At 40.4% G+C, this 22,576-nt stretch overlaps 3 protein-coding genes across 4 annotated transcripts; 1 reads left to right on the top strand and 2 right to left on the bottom strand.

Moving 5' to 3' along the window:
• Window positions 1-287: 287 nt before the first annotated feature.
• Window positions 288-931, bottom strand: LOC117586087. Its single transcript, XM_034275945.1, has 3 exons — window positions 777-931; window positions 461-724; window positions 288-402 (listed from the first exon to the last, which is right to left on the bottom strand). Exons 1-2 carry the CDS (start codon window positions 884-886, stop codon window positions 514-516), a joined length of 321 nt encoding a protein of 106 aa, XP_034131836.1. The 5' UTR covers window positions 887-931; the 3' UTR covers window positions 288-402; window positions 461-513.
• Window positions 932-14,506: 13,575 nt separating this feature from the next.
• Window positions 14,507-17,062, top strand: LOC117590032. 2 transcript variants are annotated; one of them, XM_034282331.1, is made up of 4 exons: window positions 14,507-14,935; window positions 16,287-16,478; window positions 16,539-16,809; window positions 16,867-17,062. In XM_034282331.1, the coding sequence occupies exons 1-4, from the start codon at window positions 14,851-14,853 to the stop codon at window positions 17,030-17,032; spliced, it is 714 nt and encodes a 237-aa protein (XP_034138222.1). In that variant the 5' UTR covers window positions 14,507-14,850; the 3' UTR covers window positions 17,033-17,062. The 2 variants fall into 2 exon arrangements, with proteins under 2 accessions (XP_034138222.1, XP_034138232.1); XM_034282341.1 differs by having other exon boundaries at window positions 14,507-15,037.
• Window positions 17,063-21,201: 4,139 nt separating this feature from the next.
• On the bottom strand, window positions 21,202-21,697 carry LOC117590044 (keratin, type II cytoskeletal 60 kDa, component III-like). Its single transcript, XM_034282363.1, has 2 exons — window positions 21,646-21,697; window positions 21,202-21,583 (listed from the first exon to the last, which is right to left on the bottom strand). Exons 1-2 carry the CDS (start codon window positions 21,658-21,660, stop codon window positions 21,293-21,295), a joined length of 306 nt encoding a protein of 101 aa, XP_034138254.1. The 5' UTR covers window positions 21,661-21,697; the 3' UTR covers window positions 21,202-21,292.
• Window positions 21,698-22,576: the final 879 nt, after the last annotated feature.

Here is a 22,576-nt window from a genome sequence, read left to right as displayed (position 1 = left end):
TAAATATGCGGTTAATACGCCGCATTGTTGTAAATATAACATAGTTGGTGTTTTATCAACGTTGCATCAGCCAGTATCGCAATCGCCATCGCTTTCTTGGTCACTATCAGTATCGCTATCGTTATCGTTTTCACAATCTGGATTTTTGGCCGTCTGTGAATCCGTGTCTTCCGATTCTGAGCCCTTTGAAGAGGGTGAACTGCATCGTGAAGTTTTGGGTGAAGTTGTCGAAAGGGCATCGCAGTCTGCGTCGTCGGTATAAGAGTCCTGATCGCCATAGCTGTCCTACTCAATATCACTCTCACGCTCATCATCAGTTTCATCCTGCTCTTCAGCGGATAATTCAGCTTCCTTGTGAACCTCAGGGCTACGGTTAGCATCATTTTCGATAAATCCACTCCCCTATTCAAAGTGATTTGAAATAATTAATTATCTGATCTAATTGGAACCGATAATTTACCAATTCCAAGCTTCGATTTCTGGACAAAGGGTGAATATCATGTAGCTGCTTCATCAACGCATTTCTTTCCATTGAGTGGTACTCTCGCTGAAGATGACACTCAGTCTGCGATGCTGCTTCTCCACTATCATATTCACCAGCTGTTGTAGATTCTCAATAGTGATTTCAAAGTCCATCAGTTTTTTCTTGAGGAGCCAATTCTCTGCACGACAGTCGGCTAAGTCAGAGGCAGGTAGAGTCATCTCAGAAGTTTCCTTTTCCGCACTAAGGGATATCAAATGGATACAACTTAGATGGACATCAAAGCAAAACTCACTCTTTTACGACGTTCTCGGATGGGCTTTCTTTATCAGCTTTCAAAGGAAAGCCCACTTGAGCCATGCCGCTGTCTACGCCATTCGTATAACATTGGCAAATACAGGACATTTTCGGGTCGGTTGTAGATTCTGTAGCTGAGTTGAAAAGAGACGAACAGGTGACTAGATACTAGTACAGTATTCTCAGCAAATGACAGACTTGGCATCGCTTAGACGCAGCCCACGCTCCACTGCTGCTTCCAAAGTACACTATTAAATGAAAACTCACTGGGCAGATAAGGGTGTCAAGAACTCCAGCTCCCCCCAAAGTGTACTTTTTTTTCAGTCTAGGCCCCCGACTCCATCAGGGTCCTGGCCTGTGAACACTTTACGACTTGACATTTTCACACTTTGTTGGCAACGCTTTGAACGCTTTCCACACATTCCTTCCTCCAAGCCGAGTCAACTGACTTTTGGCTCGTCCTTGTTGCCGCGTCAATTTGGACGTCCACATCGATGCAAGCCTGCACGGACTTTCTACCGATATGCAGCTTCAGCTTCCGCAGTGCGAAGAGTTGGAGCTGGGTGAGTTTTTTGTGTGTGAGTTGGTGGATTGAAGTGCAAAATTGCTTTAAGTGTTTGCTAAATTGGCAGTAAAATGGCTTTTTCAATTTATACTTAACGTTTATATGCGGGTAGATGCTTCCACAAAGTTTTACCAGCAAACTCAACATTTACTTTGTCTCCCCTTCATTTTTTTGGCAACAAGTGGCGCCCAGCTGGGTAATTGATATTTTAAACTTATTCTAGTCTAACATGGGACTTTCTGGGAAGCCTCTGGAAAGTAATCCATAAATATTTACAAGATCAGACCTGAACATAAAGTACGTTCACTGACCATTTAACACGCTTTGGATCGACACTTAATGGTGTTCTCTTAAGCATAGTTGTATGCACATACGTACATATATACCATTGATATCTGCGATAATTATGGCTTACACCCAAGCATTTCATCCGTGGTAGTGCACACATAGGTAAATTTAAACTCGTATTTTATGACCCATTTGGTAATACCTTAAACGGCCGCTGCCAACTCAGTTTAAGTCGAAAGCAAAGGTAATCGTGATACCTAAACAACGCCAAATTACATACTAGTGGGCGCTACGTAGGCCATGTTAACATAAATTTCTTGCACCTCCTTAGTTTAGCTACCACCCTGCCCAGGTCTGACCATGCCGACCTTCCATCTTCTGTACAGAGACTCGCCTCTGAAGCATCGGGACAACCTCCAAACGCTACAAGCGCTCCAATCGCTAAACTTTAAACCAGACAACACATGCAAGCGCACATTTAAGAAGGCATAAGTCATACGTGTCTAATAAATTGATTTGCTAAAGTGGATTAGAGTTCAGTGCTTTGACATATACAGGGTGGTTCAAGCTTCGTTGGGCGGAAAGAAGGCTTACTCCAAATAATATTATCTCAGATTTGCAGAGAACGCTTGAATTGTTCAGCTGGAAACACTAAGTTGAAACACTAAGATGTACCCCATAACATATCCAACCAGTCAGCTAGTTTTGGGATTTGAGACAAAAGTCTGCCGCATAGAGTTATGCGCATAGAGGAATGGATTACCCGTATCCCGTACCCATGGTAAAGACTTTCTGGACTCCTTGGACCCTCACTCACACTCAACACAAAGACGTCGGTTAGGAAAAAAGTAGAAACACTTAAAAGGCCAGTTTGAAGTCTATTATTTGCTGTACACGAGCATATATTGATTGCATCGCAGTCGCCTGGTCAGCAAAAGATTCAGAAGAGCAAATTGCTTCAACAAATACGAATACTCGTACTCGTTGGGATGAAGGTCGAAGGGAATGTTGACGGGAGGAGGAAATCACATGGTAATCGGCGCACTACGAAACAGAAACGTAAAAAGCAATCGAAGCTACATTTTTGGGAAGAGGTGTTCAAAACCCGTTTGCAGTCACTCCACGAGTAGTCCACTCCAGCTCTCATAGTCTAAACCAAGTATTCGGTGTCTTGGCCTCTTCGTGTAGTGCAGCATTTAGCGTCTTGATCGGTTTATCAACGATTAATTAGAGTTTGATAAATAAGCGCTCGCCGTGAGTAAATATATCATGGGAGCAAGCAGAGGCAGCACAGCAGAGCCAGCCAGGTGCACGAACTGCCAGATGGGACCCCAAAATGCAAACCTACAATTTGCATATCAACCCATCCGTTTTAAAAAAGTAGCAGTCAAATTATTAATGGTTCTATGTTGTTCTATTTTTGTGCTTGCGGTTTTTCATTTTAATTTTTTTACAGAATTTTGCCTTTTTTTGTGCTGTGTGTGGTTGCTTTTGACGTTCCCCAAATAGCACATTTTTAAAGGAAGCGAACTGTGGCCAAAGGGAAATTGATGGTGGGGGTTCTTGTGCAAAAGTGCACAAATATCTTTGAACATTTCTCTGTGTGAGCATTAATTATGAAATCAAGTTATTTGAGATACGCTTGACGACCACGATGAGATGTCGACCGCTTTCATGATGAGCAGGAGCTTTGTAAATGATAATTTAAGGTAAATTTTTTATGTTTTATTTAGAATGGGGTTAGAAGGAGATGTTTTGTTTCGACCCCAGGGTGTCACTCGAAATTTTGAACACAAAAAAGAGTTGTTTGCCGAATAGAATGAAATTGTATATTTAGTGCTGAAATATTTTAGTTGAATTTACTGGACTAGTTTTCTTTCCTCAATTCCTCTGACACTTGTTTTTGGGAAATTTTTGAAGTGTACGAAAACTACTTTTACTTCTGTGACCTCTCTCTTAACTCGGCTTTCACTGCAAAATTTACGAGTATATGCATTGAAGACTAACTTATGGGTTATTACCTTAAGATATGCCACTTCTAAACAGCAAACAAGTATGAATTGAGGTTATTATTATACGGCGACTACTCGGCACCATGATTGCTACCTTTTTGCTGCATTCGGATTGCATTTGTTGGGCGACGCCTTTTATTCTTGCCCATGGCTGTGGCAAAATTGTTGACCACTTTCTGCTTGGCAGCGTTTTTCACTCTACTTCAGTCATGACCATTCACTTGGCTGCTCTACCCATCCTACTCTTTCTCCTTTTTCAGTTTTTGTCGCATTAAAATTGCTCTCAAGATATCTTCGTTACGAAATGAATGACTACTTGGGGTTCACTGGTGAGCTGCCCTTTCGTTGGACGCAAAGTATTTGCGGTTTTTTCTTCACATCCTCTTGCACAATTATCCTGATTTCAATATTACTGCTTCATAAACAAAGACTAGGTCCGACATCTCCTGGGAAAAAGGGCTGGGTCCTGGGATTGTGCACAAAACAGTATTATTTCTGCTATTTGTTTATTGAGGAATTTGTAGTCGCTTCTTGTAGTTTGTCAGTCTGTGGGGCAGGCGCTTGGTTTACGCTCCTTGAGGCCTCACTTTACCTTTTGCGGTTATTGTTCTGGTTTTTAGCCACAAGGAACGGGAATCATAAGAAGGAAATTATTTTTCCTAGTTTATTTTCCGAGTAGTGCATAGTTAGGATATCTTTCAACTGTCTACATTTCCATGAGATTTCCCGGAAAAGATTCCCAAAGTGTGTGAATTGTTTGTAGCAAAATCTTTAAAGCTACATTTCGAGCGAATTCTCCAAGCTCAGGCTTTGCAGAAGTACCAACTCAACAAAAATCCATGTAAATAGTTCTTCTGTTGTGTTTTAGGTACTTACATATGTACATATCAGCACATTTTATCTTATCTTTTAAATATTTTCTGTTTGACTATACTGTGGAAAATAAAATCATACCTTGGGGGTGGGCCTTTCTTATTCCTTGTTATACCAAGTCTACTACAGGAATATTTAAATATTTAAAATTGGCTTAATATTCACAAAGTCCCGCCCTTAAACTGCCAAAGGCAGTTCCTGGACGGCCGCACAGGCGGAGAACTTGAACCATTTTCCAAACAATCAAATCATTACAACTGTCACCCATACCACTGATTCCTGGAGATGGGAACCCCATGCTTTTCTTACGCACACGCGTTAACATTTATCAAAATTTCAAATGTCATAAATTGCATTCACGATGCCTGTTTTATTTTTCAACCTCTCTGCCGAATCACGCAATTGAACATTCATAAGCCGCGACTCTGGAATCGCCTCTACTTGTGACTTCATCTCCATTACCGGCACCCGCAAAAGTACATATACAAAGTGCCAAACATAATAACCCAAATTTGCGAAATTCGCTAACATATTTGCGATGAAGAGAGGGGTGCGACCGTTTTGCAGGGGGTACGCATCCAAAAACGCCCGCAAGCCACTTGGCAATTTTCTCACTGGCGAAATTTTCCAGGAGAAAGCACTCAGCAGGGACACGTGACACTTTCTTCGACTGTTCAGTGTGTGAGCTCGCGAAAAAAGGTTGCGATTTTCCATTTCCCCTTGATGTGACGTACGTGCGTAGCAGTCTCATTCAGGTTTGTGATTTGCGGTGGCTTTTTAAGAGGGTTTTATTCGAATATATTTTTTCATTGAGATCTAGTGGATGAAGACAAGAAGTGGGGGCTAATCAATCGTCTAAGCGGATGTAATATTTAATGAAAGAGACTGTATTCATTTCATTCAAATATGCTTATGTTTTGAGATATTTTCTGAATATTGACGCCTACACCCACTCGATTACTGCAGCTTCAGGGGTATAAAATATTATTTCAATTTATTGCACAATTAAAAAATCCAATTTCCTTTATCCTGTGAATGTAAATATTTTTCACCTATGTACGAAGCGCTTGCACTTTTCAGCAGCCGAAAAGGAAATTAAACTGGGCCCAGTCACAGCGAATAGGGGACGGAAACTCTTCTATGAGAAAAGAAACTCTAAAAAAACACAAAAGTCTTAGAGAAAAATAAAAGGCAGCACTGATGCAAAGGCGGATGCCTGGCTCGTCCTGTGGACTCAGCCGAAGTCGCATTTGCATGGCACAGTTGGCATCAAATTATGAAATAAGTAAGGGAGCACTCCATGCATTAAAAACCTTTTAATTTGCTAAATCGCCTTGCCAGACATCGTCTCTGGAGTTGGAAGTTGGGGTTGTTGGTTACCGTCGTGGATAAGCGGGCGGAAACGGATGAAGCGGAGTCTGTGCACATTTTTGAGATTTGCAGACGCCTAAAAGAGCCGCCCACCCTACACCCAGTCCCACGTCCGAGCCGAACCCATTCTCACATAGACACTTGTTTCTAGGATTTTTATTTCCTTTTAGACCTTGGTAAAGTGGAATAAGCTAGGCAAACACTAGAAGCCAACGAAATTGCTTGAGTGTAAGGTACTTTCATCTGCAATTCCTCTTGCCGTCTAGCATTGTATGAGCGCCAGCGATAATTTTTAACTTTTGTGCTGGGAGGTGACTTTGAATATCTTCAGGCAAAAAGGCAGGAGGTATGGTTCTGTCTGGCTTAACTCAAATTTTGCTTTTTCATATAATTTGTTCTTTGTTTGCCAAAATGCTAAAATTGAAGTGCTTAAATGCATTTGGTTCAATTTTTATAACAAACTGTACGTGGCTCATACTTTTCATTCGCACTTTAAGAGGCGCCTAAAAGCAACCATCATAAAAATACCTACAACAGCGCACAGATGCGCGCTGCATGTAAGAAAGTAATTAAACTTGGCCTGAACTTAAAATACACGAAGCGCTCCATCGTTGGGTGTTTCATTTGCACGATAGCCTGACGTGTCCCTGGCAATCAAGTATTGTCATCGCATGACTCTGCGAAAACCCAAACCACTCACGAAGCCTAGATACAAGATGCGTAATCGAAATTAAGCAAAGTCTCGAACTCTGGAGAAAATCAGCACTTAATTTAATTGTCACTTCGCGGACAGTACTCGTGTCTACATGCCCAAGGGGATGTACTCCCCAATCCCTCAATCGCCCACACCGGCCCATGAATTCTCATTAAAAGCGTATTATATAGATAGGTAAATGTTTTCAGCTATCCCGTTTCTCGTTCTACTCTTCTATCCCTGCAGGTTTTTGTCAATTCATTACAAATTATTTGCAATGCAGACATAAAAAACAAGCAAATGTACAAGTAGATCCAAAAATAAATTGCAAACTCATTTGCCGCGTGAAAATCGAAACTTTTTCTTCGGCTGAGGAGGACTTTATTTAAATTCGATATAAATGTAAAATCACCGAGGCAGTCAGGCAGAGCATTGAGAGCATTCTCGGAGATGCAAAAAAAGTTGATTTCCCCAAATTGTTCAGTGCTTATCCTCTCTCGTGCCTAGACGGCTCGGGACACAGCACCGCTCAGTGGTTTGCACTGCCAATGTCAGCCCCGTAATTTTGTTTCGGAGCTGGGTTCTCTGCACTCAATTTAAATCGTGTCCATGGAGATTTGATGCAACATTTTGATGACTTTGCTATTCAGAGTGGATTTACCTCTCTTTATTTTTCGAGTGTTTCTATGAATTGGCGAAAATACGTGCTTTTATATTCAAAATCGATAAAAAATATATTTATTATGACGGCGAGTGGTTGACTAGCTTAAGATTCAATAATAAATAGAGGAATTATAAAAACTGTAATGTACATACTACTCGTATCGCTGGAATGTGACTTTTAAACTGAGACTTTCACTCTGTAAGATTTGAATTGCTTAATTTTTTTTAAATTTACTGCTATTAATACGCATATTCGCTTATAATCATTTTGCTCGTTCCAAATAGAAAACGGATTGCTATGCCATGCGCTGCGTACATTTGCACACACAACAAACAATTTAAATTTAAGTACATACATATAACTACGTACATATAAAGTCAAGGCTCGAAAAATTAAGCTAATTTAATGATAAAAAACCGAGCAAACAAAATTCACGTATCCAAAAACAAAAAGAAGAAAATGGAAAAGAAAAGTAAAATAAAGAGGAAGGCGACACGCGACCACAGGCGACGATAAAAAAAGCGCACAGCACTTGCAAAATAAATAGGTATACAAAGTAAAAGTCTGGACGAATCCGATGCCTATAATACCCTTTCTTTATTAAATTCTCACTTTCACCTACAAGACAGTAAAAGAGAGTATGGATTTAAGTTTTGAGAAATATTAACGCCCAAAGAGTAGTAGACATGTGCATTAAATGTTCAACATGATTTTTTACTCATTAACATTGAAGTGAAAAGGGAAACCGCAGAGACGAACACAGCGCAGGGTTGGCTTGTGTTTTTGGCATAATTTATGCACATTTATGAATTCTGGTAAGAGTGAGTTTATGGTAGGAGTGTGGCCAAGTGTTAATTTTGAGAAATGTGCAAAAAGCATAGAAAAAACACATGGCTGTGAGGGCAACGAAGCGTGCGGATTGTTGATTGCTGCGAAGCGTTTTGCACGCGTTTTAACGCGTCCCAACGAATCTGCGACTGCAGAGGAGACTGCTTCCCATGGTCCACTAACCGACAATGGCGAAACCAGCCAGAATCGCAATTGAGTCACAAAGCCAAAGTGCAGACCGAAGGAATGTGACTTGACTACCGAATTCAAAACCCAACTGAGCCCATAATTCATATGCGCCACAAAGTCTGCAGCAATCAAAATACCAAACAACAGTACAGAAAGGTGAAGGAAGAACGCAACTGACTGTATACCCTCTCTGTACCGGGAAACAAAAGCAACTACGAAATATGTTGCTAAAATCTCTTACCTTGCAATTGTTCTGCCAAAGTTATAGCACTGCCAGCTAGGGTAACCAAATATTAATGACTTGTTTCACTGAGGTGGTCATTGATGAAATTCGCTTCTCTAGCTCTTCGCTCTCCTAGCTGAACCCAAGGAGCACTCCTCGCACAAGTTAGTCAGCTTCAGTTGCCATCTAAGCTCCAAACGACATAATTGCACCTTGTCTGCGGTAGCTAATGCAAACAAACATGGGGTTATGCGACTGAAAAGGCTAAACAAAATTCACGATGAAGCTCGCTCTCTGCCTGACCCATAACAAGTAGCTGGGGAAATTGGAAAGAATTGGGTCTCTACGTGTTGCCACAGCAACGCACCGAGGGCAGCAATCGAGCGATTCCGGAGATCGTGCCGATAGCATTTGATTTGATCCACCACAAATTGTGCTGAACTTAAGGTTGAATGTGCTCGGCCCAGACCATATACTGGCAGAGAGAAACATTGAGACCCAGCAGTCCAGACAAATGCATTAAAACTAGTGCACTTCAATCATGTGCCCTGCTCATTGCGTTTACCGAATCGATTGGTAACGCTTCGAATTCTACTATGTTACTGATGAGCTCTCCGACCTGTATGCTTTTCAGTTGCACGAAATTATAATTTCACCTACAACAATTTGGCTCCTGTTTTTTGTATTTGGCATCATCGTAGCAACCCAGTGCAAATTTTTCATGGGAATTACATACGTGATAGATTGTTCTATCTTACTGTTCACCCATCCATCTAAGCCCTTCACCAGTGGCACAGTTGATTGGTTTTCTTGATTCTCCAGTGATTGCCATGCCTCAGTCTTCATCGTCATCATATGGGACGTGACTGCATTACGATTGGCAAGGAAATTTGAGCAAGAATGTATGTACATATCTTAAAAGTCTGCATGGAAATGAGATGAGTCTTACGAAGCTTATGGTTTCATTGAATCTACATAGAAACTGCATTTTGTTGAATATATAGCCGCAGCTAAGGCACGAGGGTCAGTGAGCTGCACCTACAAATTATTTAGCTTGTTTCTCAAACGTTAAATCCAAGATAAGATGGTCCAAGCGGACCAAGATGGAAAATTAATACCTTGCCATTAGGCGGCCTAAGATCATCAAGTCAACAAGCTTCGGATGGTCAGGGGCCCCCAGTGTGGATATGACCCCGACTAGTCGCCCAACAGGTGGTACGTTGTCGAAACACAGTCTCCCCGCTTCTACTTAGCGCCAGGCTGCCAAGAAAATCGAACAAGAAATTTCTTCAACCCACATATAAGCACATTTAGCAAATCAAAGAACATGTAAGCTGCTGAAACTTGACTAATCTCACCCACTGGGACCTCGAGCGTCTCAACAGTGTCTGGCAGGAAAATAGAAAAAAATGTCTAGCCAAAACAGACAAGAAGAGCAATTGAGTCGTGATCAATAGTCACAAAGGGGCACATGAGTTACAGATATAGTGATTCCAGTTCCCGATTTGATTGTAAGCTGCCGACAGACCACCTACAAAAATATTTGTTTTCGGGTCTCCACTTCACTCTTAGCTTGTTTACCCGGTACACGAAGAGTAAATAGGGTTAATTGCGTTTGTGGGGAATATCGGATGTGTGTAACGCACAAAAGGAAACGTTTCCGACCCCATAAACCATATATATTCTTGATCAGCATCAATAGCCGAGTAGCTGTAGCCGATGTCTGTCTGTCCGTCCGTCCGTCCCTTTTGTTGACGCCTGGATGTCAGAGACTATAAAAGATAGAGCCACCAAACTTTGCATCCAGATGGCTGAAAGTTCACACTGTTGCAAATGTAATTAAAAAATGAGCCCCGCCCCTTTCTGCCCCCACAAAAGGCGAAAATCTCCCAAGGCCACAATTATAATGATAAAAGAAAACTAAAACTAAACGCCATTACACAGGGAAGGACTATATCTATCATATCGCCGAATTGGGATCAGATTGGATCATCATTATAGCCAGAAGGGTGGTGGGAGTTGGGCGAGCTTAAAGAGCGTGTTGGCGGGAAAAGTCAAGTAGATGTAGGTACAGATGTAGTACTGAGTACCGGGTATAAAAGTTGTGACGCGTAAGAAGCGTCTCACACGTCCCTTCTCGTTGTTGTTCAATTAAATCGTATGCCAATAAATTGTGAGCAGTAAGTCGTTTAATCTAAATTAAGCACCAGTATCTGTATCTGGCGCACAGACGATTGTCGATGGCTCAGATCGAACGGCAATCTCCCTCTCCTGTATCATTTGTCATAAGCAAGTTGCAAGGCGCCGACAAAACTCTTTTTTTCATTTAAGATGGACTCGTGACACGCCAAATGGGCACCTTGCTTCGGAACACAGAACAAAATATCTTATCATTACTGTCTTCATTATGTTCTTTGTAAACTATGGTGAGAACCAAAACTGTTGAACTCAGAACAACCACAATTTATTTTGTCCCTTCGATAGTCTCACTATTTCACGAGCCATCACGCTCCCATCGGTAGCTTGAATACGCGGCCAATGGCCAATAAAAAATAAACCAAATGCAGATGCAGATCTGCCGTTCCAGTTTTCTGATTTCCACAAACGACACCACAGAATCAAGGTATCGGCCAGTGCTCCTCTCCTGAAGCCTAACATTTTTCTTCAAAGCGTAAGCAATTTTTATGCTCATGTTGCTCGTAATCACCGCAAGCCGCAGGTGGTAAATGGCGTCGTGGGTAACCCCAACCCATCGTCCACCTTTGTGTCAAACTGACGCCCGAGCGCATCTCCAACAGAGCAGATCTTCGCTCCGCTGATTTAATTACACCAATTGCATTTTAAAGCGCAGCATTTTGAGGGAACAAATTACATGAGTAGCAAATTGAATTGTAGAATCTGTGCAACCCACTCACCACTCACCACTCTCCAAAATTCGACCTTCCATTTTCGGAAAGCTACTAATGAACGCTACCGCTCTTCCCGTTTCCAGCTTGGTTGGCTTTTATTTCGCTTAATTAATTGGCAGAGCCAAAAGTCTGGAGTCTACACAAAACGAAGAAAGAATGCTGTCAACAACCAGAGGGGAATGTGCCCCAGCCCCAATCCTTTAGCACTTCGCTGCATCTCTAGAAAGCAACATAAAGCTGAAAGTCAAGTGTCCTTGGAGAATATGTGGCTTGCATTTTGCAATTCTTTCATTTTTCGGCAGCTATACAACAAAAAACGAAGAAACTGATTTCTGTCCTTGAACCTTACTTTCATATCCTCATTTTTTCGGCATCTGTTGTGCGCTGGATGCAGTGGAGTGGCTGAGGAAACGCGAAATCGCAAAAGAGTCTCTTGCATGTTGTTCATGCACAAAGGGTTAATTATAACCAACGAATTATTGCTGGTGAGGAACCTCAAAGGAAACGGTTAGAAGAGAGCTCACATTAGTCTCTGCATAGTGTCAAGACACGTAGCAAGCTGTACTTGCAGTCATAATTACATGACCAACAAAGTCATATGGTACTCTACTGCAGGCACCGACTCTACGGTATAGAATATAAGAAAAACAATTGGATTTAAGATTTCCGGAACCTCATATGTCTTAATTTAGAGTTTTTTCCGTCGTTCTGGCTCCTTTAATCAAATTTTTTCTTAATTAACACAACAAAGCAATGCCAGAAATATGGAAAAACAAGGCAACAAAGAGATCCCTGTGGAGGCATCTTGCACCACCTGATGACGAAAGAATGGTTAGAAGGAGTAAGGTGTGCTGGAAAGCACTCACAATGCCAGAACCCTGCCTCTTATTGACCGAACAGTCAGACAAAACGACAGACAAAAAAATGTATGTTTTATTTTCATTTTGTTATTTGGTTTTTTTTGAGAGCCCAAAAACAAATGAACAACAAAATTGTATACAAATTTTGTATAGCGCACTCAAAGCATACTTAAAGGCAAATAAAAACATGACTCTCAGAAAAAAAGAGGGAAATAATCAAGAGAACCGAGAGCATAAATAAAAACGAAAATGTAAAGCTCGAGGCTAACAATCAAAAAGAACAGAGTGAAAGTTGAAGGGCGAGCCTGAATTAAAGATGTGTTTTCACGATTTGTAGTATATTTTAATAAATATGGGGAAGGAGAGTTGCATAAATGAATAAAGTAAACATATAAATTGTTGTGAATGTGGTTGGAAACTATCAGTCTGAAACGGACTGACTGACAGTCTGGCGCCATGAGTAAAAGTAAGACCCCACAAATCATATTTCCCTGCAGCAACTGCATTTGTTTAACCATGCATGCAGCTGACTCCATGATAGACTCCAGCCTAGAAAGCCTATATAACTTAGACAGCAATAGGCCAAACAACGATTTTCCAATTTTCATATGCGAATTATCAGCCTGGTACGCCCCAACGAGTACTCTTTTCCACAGTATCCACATCGCCCAAAGTAATCAGATACGATGTTTGAGTGATTGAAAGCATGTTATGAGTTAACATGCTATTATCAGACCGCAAGATGCTACCAAGCAACTACAAAAGCGAGTCTGAGCCTAGTCTAACCAAAGGTTCACTCACGACTTTCGTGGAGTAGTACTCCCTTGGCCTTTTTGACATATTTGGCAAAAGTGGAAAATTGTGCAAGAGAAATTGATTTCACATGATTTACGTGCAGATTTTTTCATCTGAGTAAACATTTTGAATGTCATGCTGTGGCTGCTGTTCGGGGTGGCCGCTTTTCCAGCATCACAAATCAATTTTCGATTGCATCACAAAAGATAATCATATGGTCGTAGCTTGGGCTCGTTTCCCGGTCTTACCATTTTAGATGGCGTAGTCAGTAACGCAATGTATGATTAAAGGATGCAAAAATGCAACCATAATCGAAAGTTAAAACAAAATCGTATGGATTTACGTAAACCGTGAGGCTCGCATAATTATTCTGCTCTTAGTCATAACAGTGTTCTGTTTTCTTGCCGTACAATTGAGTAGAAAACTTTCTATTTTTTAATGTTTTTTTTGTGTGTCGACGTTGATATGCGATACCAAGCCGAAGCCTGTCACGCGCGGAAACCAGCAGAACGCAGGAGCAAAATTGTTCGGCAAACCGGTTTTGAAGACAATATCTTCAGCAAAGAAAGAAACTATCATATTCAGCAAATATCTTTAGGCAAATTAAGTGTGAAAGTTCTGACAAGCCGTTTCTTACGAGTATTACAATTACAACTTCTGGCTGGCCAACCTACTATTGCCATACGTCATTAAAATCGAATCGAGACTTCCAGTGACTTCCGAGTGTCCATTTTGACACAATTGTAACAGGTCGAATACAATCTTTAGCGATGGTAAACCAACACTCGGATCGAAAGACAATCCAACAGATTCCGAAAAGTGCAACAGCTCCAAAAGACCCGCCGAGATCGAGACGCCGTTTAAGGTGACAACTTAATTAAAATTTCGTACATTTTTCAAGCCAATAGCTGCCTAATCGAGCCACACAGTAAAAAGTGAGAGTCGAGTCTCCCTCAAAGATGCTCTCAGAGAAATTATAACAGATTTTAAAAAGGCGACGAAGCAGCTTGAAACCTAACTACAAATATGCATAAAAATACTGGTTTTTGCTCTTGCTTAAAAGTTAAATATGAAATGAGAGATTTCCATGGACGAAGAGTTGATACTCTGAAAGGAGGACAGGTGTTTCGTTGGACTGCATCTTCTATTACTATTAATAACTATAATAACTATTATGATGGATTCGAGTCAAAATATCGGATATGAAGTACTCTTTGTGATTTATTAAAGTATGAAAACAAATTGAACAAACTTTCTTTGTAGTGTATAGGATAGAAACTGTCATCATCGCCGGTGTATGGGGCCCGTCTCTGCTTCAAAGAGTGTGTATCGAATCTGTCGATGGCCAACGGTCAATCGTACGACCGTGTGAGCGCTCGCCGTCTGCTGGCCGGCTCTAAACTTAGCATGCGCATGCGCTACCATTTTCTTGGTCAGTTGTATTTTGGCCATTAGCACGTACGGAGCTGCGCCCGCGCCTTGAGTCCAAATTAGAGTATGAGCCAAGTGTGAAAAACATATAAATGCGAGTAAACGCATGTTAACGAAATATAGAAAATACAAATTAATTGAAGTTGGTGTTTAACACATTTTCGTCGTTTTTTGCACGAGAGCGAAAGTTGCGTGCCCAAGTGAAGCTTACTAAATTTTGGTTTATTGTCGAAACGAACACACACACAATAAACAAGAGAAAAAACATAAATTCAAACCATTATTCAACCATTATCTGCAAAGCGGGTCAGCAGCAACCTTCATTCCGATTTAGATTTGAATTCCTTTTCCTGATCTTGGTCTTCTCAAGATGCCAGCCGCCAGCTCACATCCCCGCTTGTTCTTCTACTTGCTGTGCGCCGCATCGCTTTTTGCCGTTTCCAAATCGGACACCGGTACTACAAAGAACTCTTATTTCTCGTCCTACTTCTACTATTTAGCTGTTAACTTTATTAATCCTTTTGCAATGCCGATATTTTATCGTTTTGTTAATGTTTGCCTAACGTAAAATACCGTGGGTGTATGGAAAATGTATATAGTTTCCCTGGTTAACGAATTTTCTTAAAATAATCGATGTATGTATATATTGCCGTTTATGTACATATGTAAATATCTTAAGCTTTAAATTTCAGGAATTTTGAGAACTTCGATCTGAATGCTCGTAATATTTGTGATAATTAATATGAGGCACTGTGTTATTTAAACTTTACAATAAACATGTAATTTGTATTCTTATGGTTTTGATGGTGTTTCTCGTGGACAATACTGTAAAATCATTCTTTTATTTTCCAGCAGCTGTTGCATTTTTTGTTCATAAAAATACATACATACACGCGAACAATTTTGATGTCAACCACCATCTGATAAACGTTTAAGTTTGCGAAGCCAATTAAATATTTTACAATTGCCGAACTCCAAAGTTACAAGAAAAGACGTACCATAAATTCAATGCCAGCCTTGTAATCGCATAACACCGATTCACAACCTATCACAAAAGAATTGACCATACAGGGAGAGTGTTTCTTCTGATTATCATTTAGCTCAGTTACATTTATTCTCTACATTTAAGGTAGATCTAATTTTCAAGTGATTTACACCACGCCGAGAAAAAAGCATACTTACTTTTCTACACAAATACATATGTACGTACATACTCATCTCAAAAGACTCATCTCAGAGAAGCCGTTGAGGCTCTCATCGCTGTTTTCTCTCTGTTGTCCATGATCTTGACCAATTCTCTCTCGCACTATTACCCAGCTCGTTTCAGCATCTGGTTGTTTTCGTTGGTTTCATTGACATCAAAAATCTTTTCGTTTCTTTGGCTCAGTCGACTGGTTTGGTTGTCTCTGTGGCGTTAGCTACATTCAAGGTTAATAGTTTAAACTGTTAGGCGCTGGCTGAGTCTGATCTTGTGTTGTGCTGCCGGCTACGTCAGCCTGCTGTCTTGACGCGGAACTGTTGGACATGCAATGCGGAAGTAAGTCGAAGATGATTGGGCAAAGTTAGTTGGTTGTTTCTCTCCGTTTGTTTACGTTTTGTGTTACTTTTTGTTAGTTGTATTATTAAGCTACTTGAGCTACTAATCTCAATATAAAACAGAAGTTAGTTGAAGCAAGATTTATACTTCAAGAGACCTTTATATCGGTGGCTGCCGATGGTTTGGAAAATAAGGTAGATTAAATCTTAAGCTTTCAAAAATACCCTGTTCCACTTCTCTCATATTAGTACCACTTCTCGCTATATTAGTACCACTGCAGGCTCCTGTTGACGATCTAGCATACGATGCTGCTCTACAATTGGGCTTGCTCAACCATCGTCTCAACGTGCTTGCTCATGAGGAGGAGTCAAGGCAACTTAGTTTGCCCAATATCACATTGAACAATCTTGTGAATCGCATACCCTGCAGCTGTGACACTGGGCTGTGCAAATGCTGTGCGGGTAAGTCGACAGCTTTCCAGTAATTATCCTATGTAAGGTGTAATATCTAAACCACCTAAGGTTTCCTCTCGGTGATCGGCATGAACAGCTGCACAGAAGTAGCCTACCGTCCGGATGAGTTTTCTTTTGAGTTGCGAATGCGCGTTAACAACAACATTTGGTTCCGTCGAAAAGTTTCTGGACAGAATCCTCCGCCGTTCTGTTTCAGACCGCCCCGATTTAACTTCGCCAGGGCCTGCATTCAATTCCATGACATTTGGTTTGTGGGTCGTAACATGCACGTCTGCATGTACATGTCTGGGGAGTTTCAAGGCTTTGAATTGTTCGAGAGGTGAGAGGGAATTATAAGAGTATCAGTTAGTATCCACTATTCTCTGTAAACTTTCAGGAACTTTGATTGTCTTCTTTTTGGCGATCATGGCGTCAAGATCGTCCCACCAGAGCAGAGCTATCCAACGAGACCCAATGGTGTTGACATCGACGATGGAGATGACGATATTGAGGACTATGATGAGAATGTGGTTCGCCATTTAGTAGAAAAAATGATTGTCTAACTAGCACGACTTGACTAATTTATTTATTTATGTACTTACAAAAATTCCCTCACCAGCAACTAATAAAATAGATCTGCAAAGGATATATGGATATATACTATGTACACATCTCAGAGATTCTCTGCCGTCTCCACATATCCAAATGCGAAAACTGCAAAGGATGTTCGATGTACCCCTAAATGTGCTTCCACTCTATGGAACTTGCAACCAGCGCATTTTGTTGGGGCAGGCCGGAAAGCATTCAAGTGCACAATGAAAAAGTAAAAAATAAACAAAGAGAAAGCAAATTGTAAAGGATAATGCACGGTAGCTGAGGCAGAGCTGGGGTTGTGGCTGCACCATGTGCAACACGACGAGAAGAGAACTTGGTGTGGCATTATGGCAAGGGACACGGACAGGGGCAGAACTTTTGAGTTGCATTGAAATGCATATGCACAAGCACGTTGACTGTTGCACTTCGTGTGACTTCGCGTTGACTGTAATAAAGGACTATTTAGGCAGCAAGGACGCAAGCATGCAATCCGCACAGGCGCTACTGCACACGGCAGGAGTGGAGTATTATTTCGCACTTCAATGCTTTGAATGCGAATCAGCCTTAAGTCAAGTGGTGTGCAACAGGCAAGGGCCGTGGGAGAGTAAAGAAATACCAGTTCAAGTGGGATATGCACATGATGAACACTTGTCAAGCCTGCCACAGGAGGCCTTTGATGAGGCAAATTATTCTAATGAATAATGAATAAGAATTAAAATGAGAAATTAATTGTACGACAAGTGAATGTGAAGTGACTGTAAAGGTGTGAACATTACATGACAATGGAAGCTTAATTAGCTTGATAATTATAATTAGCTTCACTCTGTCATTTGGCTATCAAGCCTTTAAATGACCAACCCATTCAGCCATTTCAAAATCCATTTAAATAACAATCAAACATGAGTGACCCCTCGGAAATAATGAGGTGTGAACATAGCTGATCGTAAAGGCCAACAAGAATAAGGGGAACATATCTTATTTAAAATTCAAATTCACGAAATGCATTTAGCGTCAGTAATTGATTTGTTTACACACAACACACGCGACAGACACGTCAACTGGCCAACTGACTGACCAGACCAGACCCTCGGCCGACCAAAGCAAGTACAAGCAGACCCGTGGACTCACAGGGGAGATTCGGAACAATAAAGGGAAGGCCGACGTGGGCTCGACTGACCAGGACGACCCTCCTTGCTGTCCATAGCCAGGCGCAACAGATAGAGATACAAATCACTTAAGGCTCTGGTCAGTTGATGCGATTTGTAACGATACCCACCGCTTTTCCCTCATGCTTGTCCATTCCCCGAGGTCAATTAAGTTATTTCCGGTTTTATGTGGTCAACGAGCAAAAAAATTGAAATATCATGGTCAAGTGGTTAGATCCGTGGCAAAATGAACCCCAGGGAATACGAGTATGCCACACATACATAAAAGCGGATTGAATTGTACTTCAACAAAGCCTCTTCCTGGCATATTGTACAATGTGAATAGATAGAAAAAGGTAATTGAATAGGACACGCTTGGAGGCTTTATTTCGTCGGCAGAAAAAAGGCCCAACCGCTGGCTAGGGCGTGCATGCATAAGGGATCATTGTTGAGACATTATGCCTATGATGCATAACAAAATTCCATTTCTTAAAGTTTTATGACGGGACAGTGTTTTTCGCTCTGTTCGTTGGAAAATATATAAAAAGTACATTCAAAAACTACCCCCAAAAGTAATTAAAGCCCTCGGTTTTTGTCTGGAAGATGGTGGAAGACTGCCGCCTCCATCCCGCACCCAGCAGCGAATGTTAATCAAAGCAAAATATAGAAAAAACCAAGGAGACTGCATGGGAAGATATAGATACGCTGTCCTTGGGGTTTAATTTCTTTTAAATTCTAACATTTCGCTTAGAGCAAATGTGTGGCTGGAATTGGGATATTCACGCTGCAGACGGTTGATGAGAAAATGAAAAATATGAGTGTAGAATACATACATACATACAATACATAATGTATGTACCGAACCAAAATAAAAAAAATACATGTAATTCTTTAAATAGGAGCTTATTTTTTGGTACTGGACAGTGATTTAACTTGCACAAAACTCAATTTGCTTAACAAAAAATTTAACCTAAAAAGAAAATTCTTCCAAAAATGGAAAACATAAAGATAACGGGAACGGGAACGCCGAAACAGGGAAGACAAATACTACGCATGTCGATGTGCTTTTATACACACAGAAATCGTATTTACAGACTACTTATGTACGCGACTTTCATGCGTAGTTTCGAGAAAATCTCCCCTGTTTTGTACATAGGCAAGTACATAGGTGGGCAGTCAAAGGGACTCTTCGCTTTAGGGTGGTAATGCTTTCAAAGGGTTAAAATCTGTGACTACTCGAATAGCGAAAACAAGCGTGAGCCGTGTGTGTGTTTTGTGATAACAGCGTTGCCAGATTGCTGGGGGTATTATCTTTGGGAGCCAAGGAAAAGGACAAGACAACAATGGAAAGCCTAACAAAGTAATTTACGTAACTAACAAGGTGGGTGAACAAAGCAAAGTGAGGACTAGGGTGACAATACCTAAAAACCAGGGGGGAGAGCTGGTTGTTACGGCTATGCGAAAGGATGTAGACGCGAATGGCGCGTGTTGGCGGTTTATGTGGCAAGAAATTAAAATGGCCACCAACGGGCATCCTACATTTAATATGTCAAATTTAAATCTTTGTCGTTTGTTATCATCGAAAGGAGAGCTCCGTCATTAAGTTTTCATGCTGGCGTTCGTAAGCCTTTCTCCTTAGGGTATCAAACAACAAAATGAGGGTTCCGTAGGGGAGAGAGAGCTAATAATGAATACGCTAGTCAACGGCCAGTCGGGGTTTCCTTAGTGTCTGGCCCCCTTGCATCTCTGACATATCTTATTCTCCCTGAAGTCTATAACTTACCAATAAGCACCGATCTTAATCTAAGAACACCCATTATAGATTTGTTTTTCATTTACATTTTGCATTGGGTAATAATTATTTTTAAAATATTCGCACACAAATCCATTTTATATGATTAAACATAACCACAGTGCACTGGCACTGCTAAAGATTTTCGCGACCAACACGGGAAAATCATGTATATCCAACCCCAAGCTGAAATTGCTTTTGAGGAGCTCCTAACCCATAGGGTAAGCCACCGCCTATACCGGGAGTGTTTAAGGTATAGGAATTGGATATCGATTTAGAGCTTGAGCTGGCTCCTGCTCGAGCCGATCCTCCTCCCAGCAAACTCTGCCAAAATGCCAGAGATCCAAAGGCACTGCCGGTCATCAATGCCATTGTTAGGATCAGCACCTGGAAATAATATTGATAAGTGGGTATAGTTTTAATATACATATGTTTGGAATTGTGATCTTACCAAAGGACGCATCATTTTAAAAATTTTACTCGACAGTCTTATTGGAAGGCAGTTCCCGAACTGGTGACCAGAGGTAGTGCCTCTGGCGTTTATATAGATAAAATGCATATTGAAAATATGATAATGTAAGTCGTTAACCTTTTGCAGAGTTATATATACTAAACAAATTGATTTGCTACGATATTAAAATTAACATTTCACACTTAAAAATATCGCATAGAAGTTTTAAAACCATCGAATTGCATAAGTTCCATGGTAGACCTGTAATTCACATTGGAATACTTTTTTTGTAGGTAAACTCCAGCTTGTTTGAAAGCCTGTTACTAGTGAAGTCATCATAACTTTTTATGTCCGCTCGTTTATTTGTCTTATTGCTAAAGCTATCGCAGATTTAACAGAAGGCGGTTTAAATCTTAAACTGCACACCTAAAACTTTCAAGAGGTGTATCTGTATATGCAGATACAAATGTTTAAAGGACGTCTTACGGTTAAACGTTCACCCCTAAACGTCTGAGCATTGAAGTTGGCTATAGCTTCGATTCTACAATTGAGTGAATGTTGACATTTCTAAATGGTATTGTGTTCCTGGCTGATGAAAGACATGAGTGTTTTAGTAGTTTTAGTTTTCGTAGTTTTAGCTGGAATATCGGAGTTTGATTCCAGGAAAAATAATTTAAGACTTTCTTTACAATTCTCCCTTATCAAATCACCTCCAAGAATAAAAAGTTAACCATTTCCAGTTTGCATTGATTAATTATTTATACACAAATCCATTTTATTTGAAAATATCTAGCCACAGCTCAAATTAACTTTTGGAGTTTCTGGCGACAACTTCGGGCAGTTAATGTGAGTAGCCAATCCCAAACTGCACTTGTTTTCGGGGAATACCACAGCAATATGATGCTCCAGCGCCTAAGCCACCGCCTAAGCCACCGCCTAAGCCACCGCCCAAGCCACCACCTAAGCCACCGCCTAAGCCAACTCCCCTATTTATAGTAACGGAATTGGATTCACTGCTCGCAGAAGATCCGGCTGAACCGTATCCAACAGAGCCTCCTCCAAGCAAACTTCTCCAAAATGCAAGGGAGCCAAAGGCACTGCCAGTCAGCAAAGCCAATGTTAGGACAAGCACCTGGGAAAAATATTTATAGCTAGATTCATATAAATTATACATATATGGGAATGCAAACTTACCAGCAGACGCCTCATTTTATAAATTGAACTTCGAAGATAAATCCGCAACTGATTTAACAGGTAGCGTTTTTATACCCAATGCATGAATATGAATATTCATATACCCATTGCATGCCCAATGTAATCGTAAACCTTTTAAGACAGAAGTTCATACGTAACATTTTACACTTAAACTTAGCATGTAGAACTTTCCAGCAATTTCCATAAAAATTGAGATTGCTATATTCGCTTGGATTCTCATACTTAGGAAAAATTAATATTTTATTTTTAAATTCTTATTAAAATGAACTAGGGTGAAACGTTTAAAACATGCAGAAGTAAGTACTATGTAAAACTTTGAAAATATTCTCCAGTCGAGTCACTGACTTGTTCTGATAGCTAAAGCATATTGGAAATTATCTGATGTCGAACAGGACGTTTGTACGCATTGCAAGCGGTAGAACGTTGAAAATAAGACGGATTTTCAAAAATTTTTACCAATTTGTTTAGGTCATGGTTGTCTCTAAAAAGTAACTAAAATTTTAAAAACACTAAGTCGTACTTTTTTTTTAATTGAAGCCCCTGTCGCACGATTCATATCACACTGGGACAAACAGATTAAAATATGCATGTTCGAGGAGACTTTACCATTTATTATTTTAGATTATTATTATTTATTTATTATTTTATTTAAACAAATTTTTTTTATTAGTTATTTATCATTTAGATATTTTAATATTTTAGAAAGACTTTGGAAGAACTTTTCTTAAGTATCACCTTTCTTATAGGAGATAATATTATTAATAAAATAGTATAGTAGTAAATAAAATAGTAAAATAGTATATTTTATACCCGGCACTCAGTACTACATCTGCACCTTAGCGGTGTTTTGTCAAATTTTAAATTTTTTCTTCATCTGTCATCTACATCTACAACACTTCTCATGGCTCTT

Source organism: Drosophila guanche, unplaced genomic scaffold (genome assembly GCF_900245975.1).
Source record: "Drosophila guanche unplaced genomic scaffold, DGUA_6, whole genome shotgun sequence".
Taxonomy (NCBI): domain Eukaryota; kingdom Metazoa; phylum Arthropoda; class Insecta; order Diptera; family Drosophilidae; genus Drosophila; species Drosophila guanche.
The sequence above is the reverse complement of the archived record's forward strand: the minus strand, read 5'-3'. Positions and strand labels throughout refer to the sequence as shown.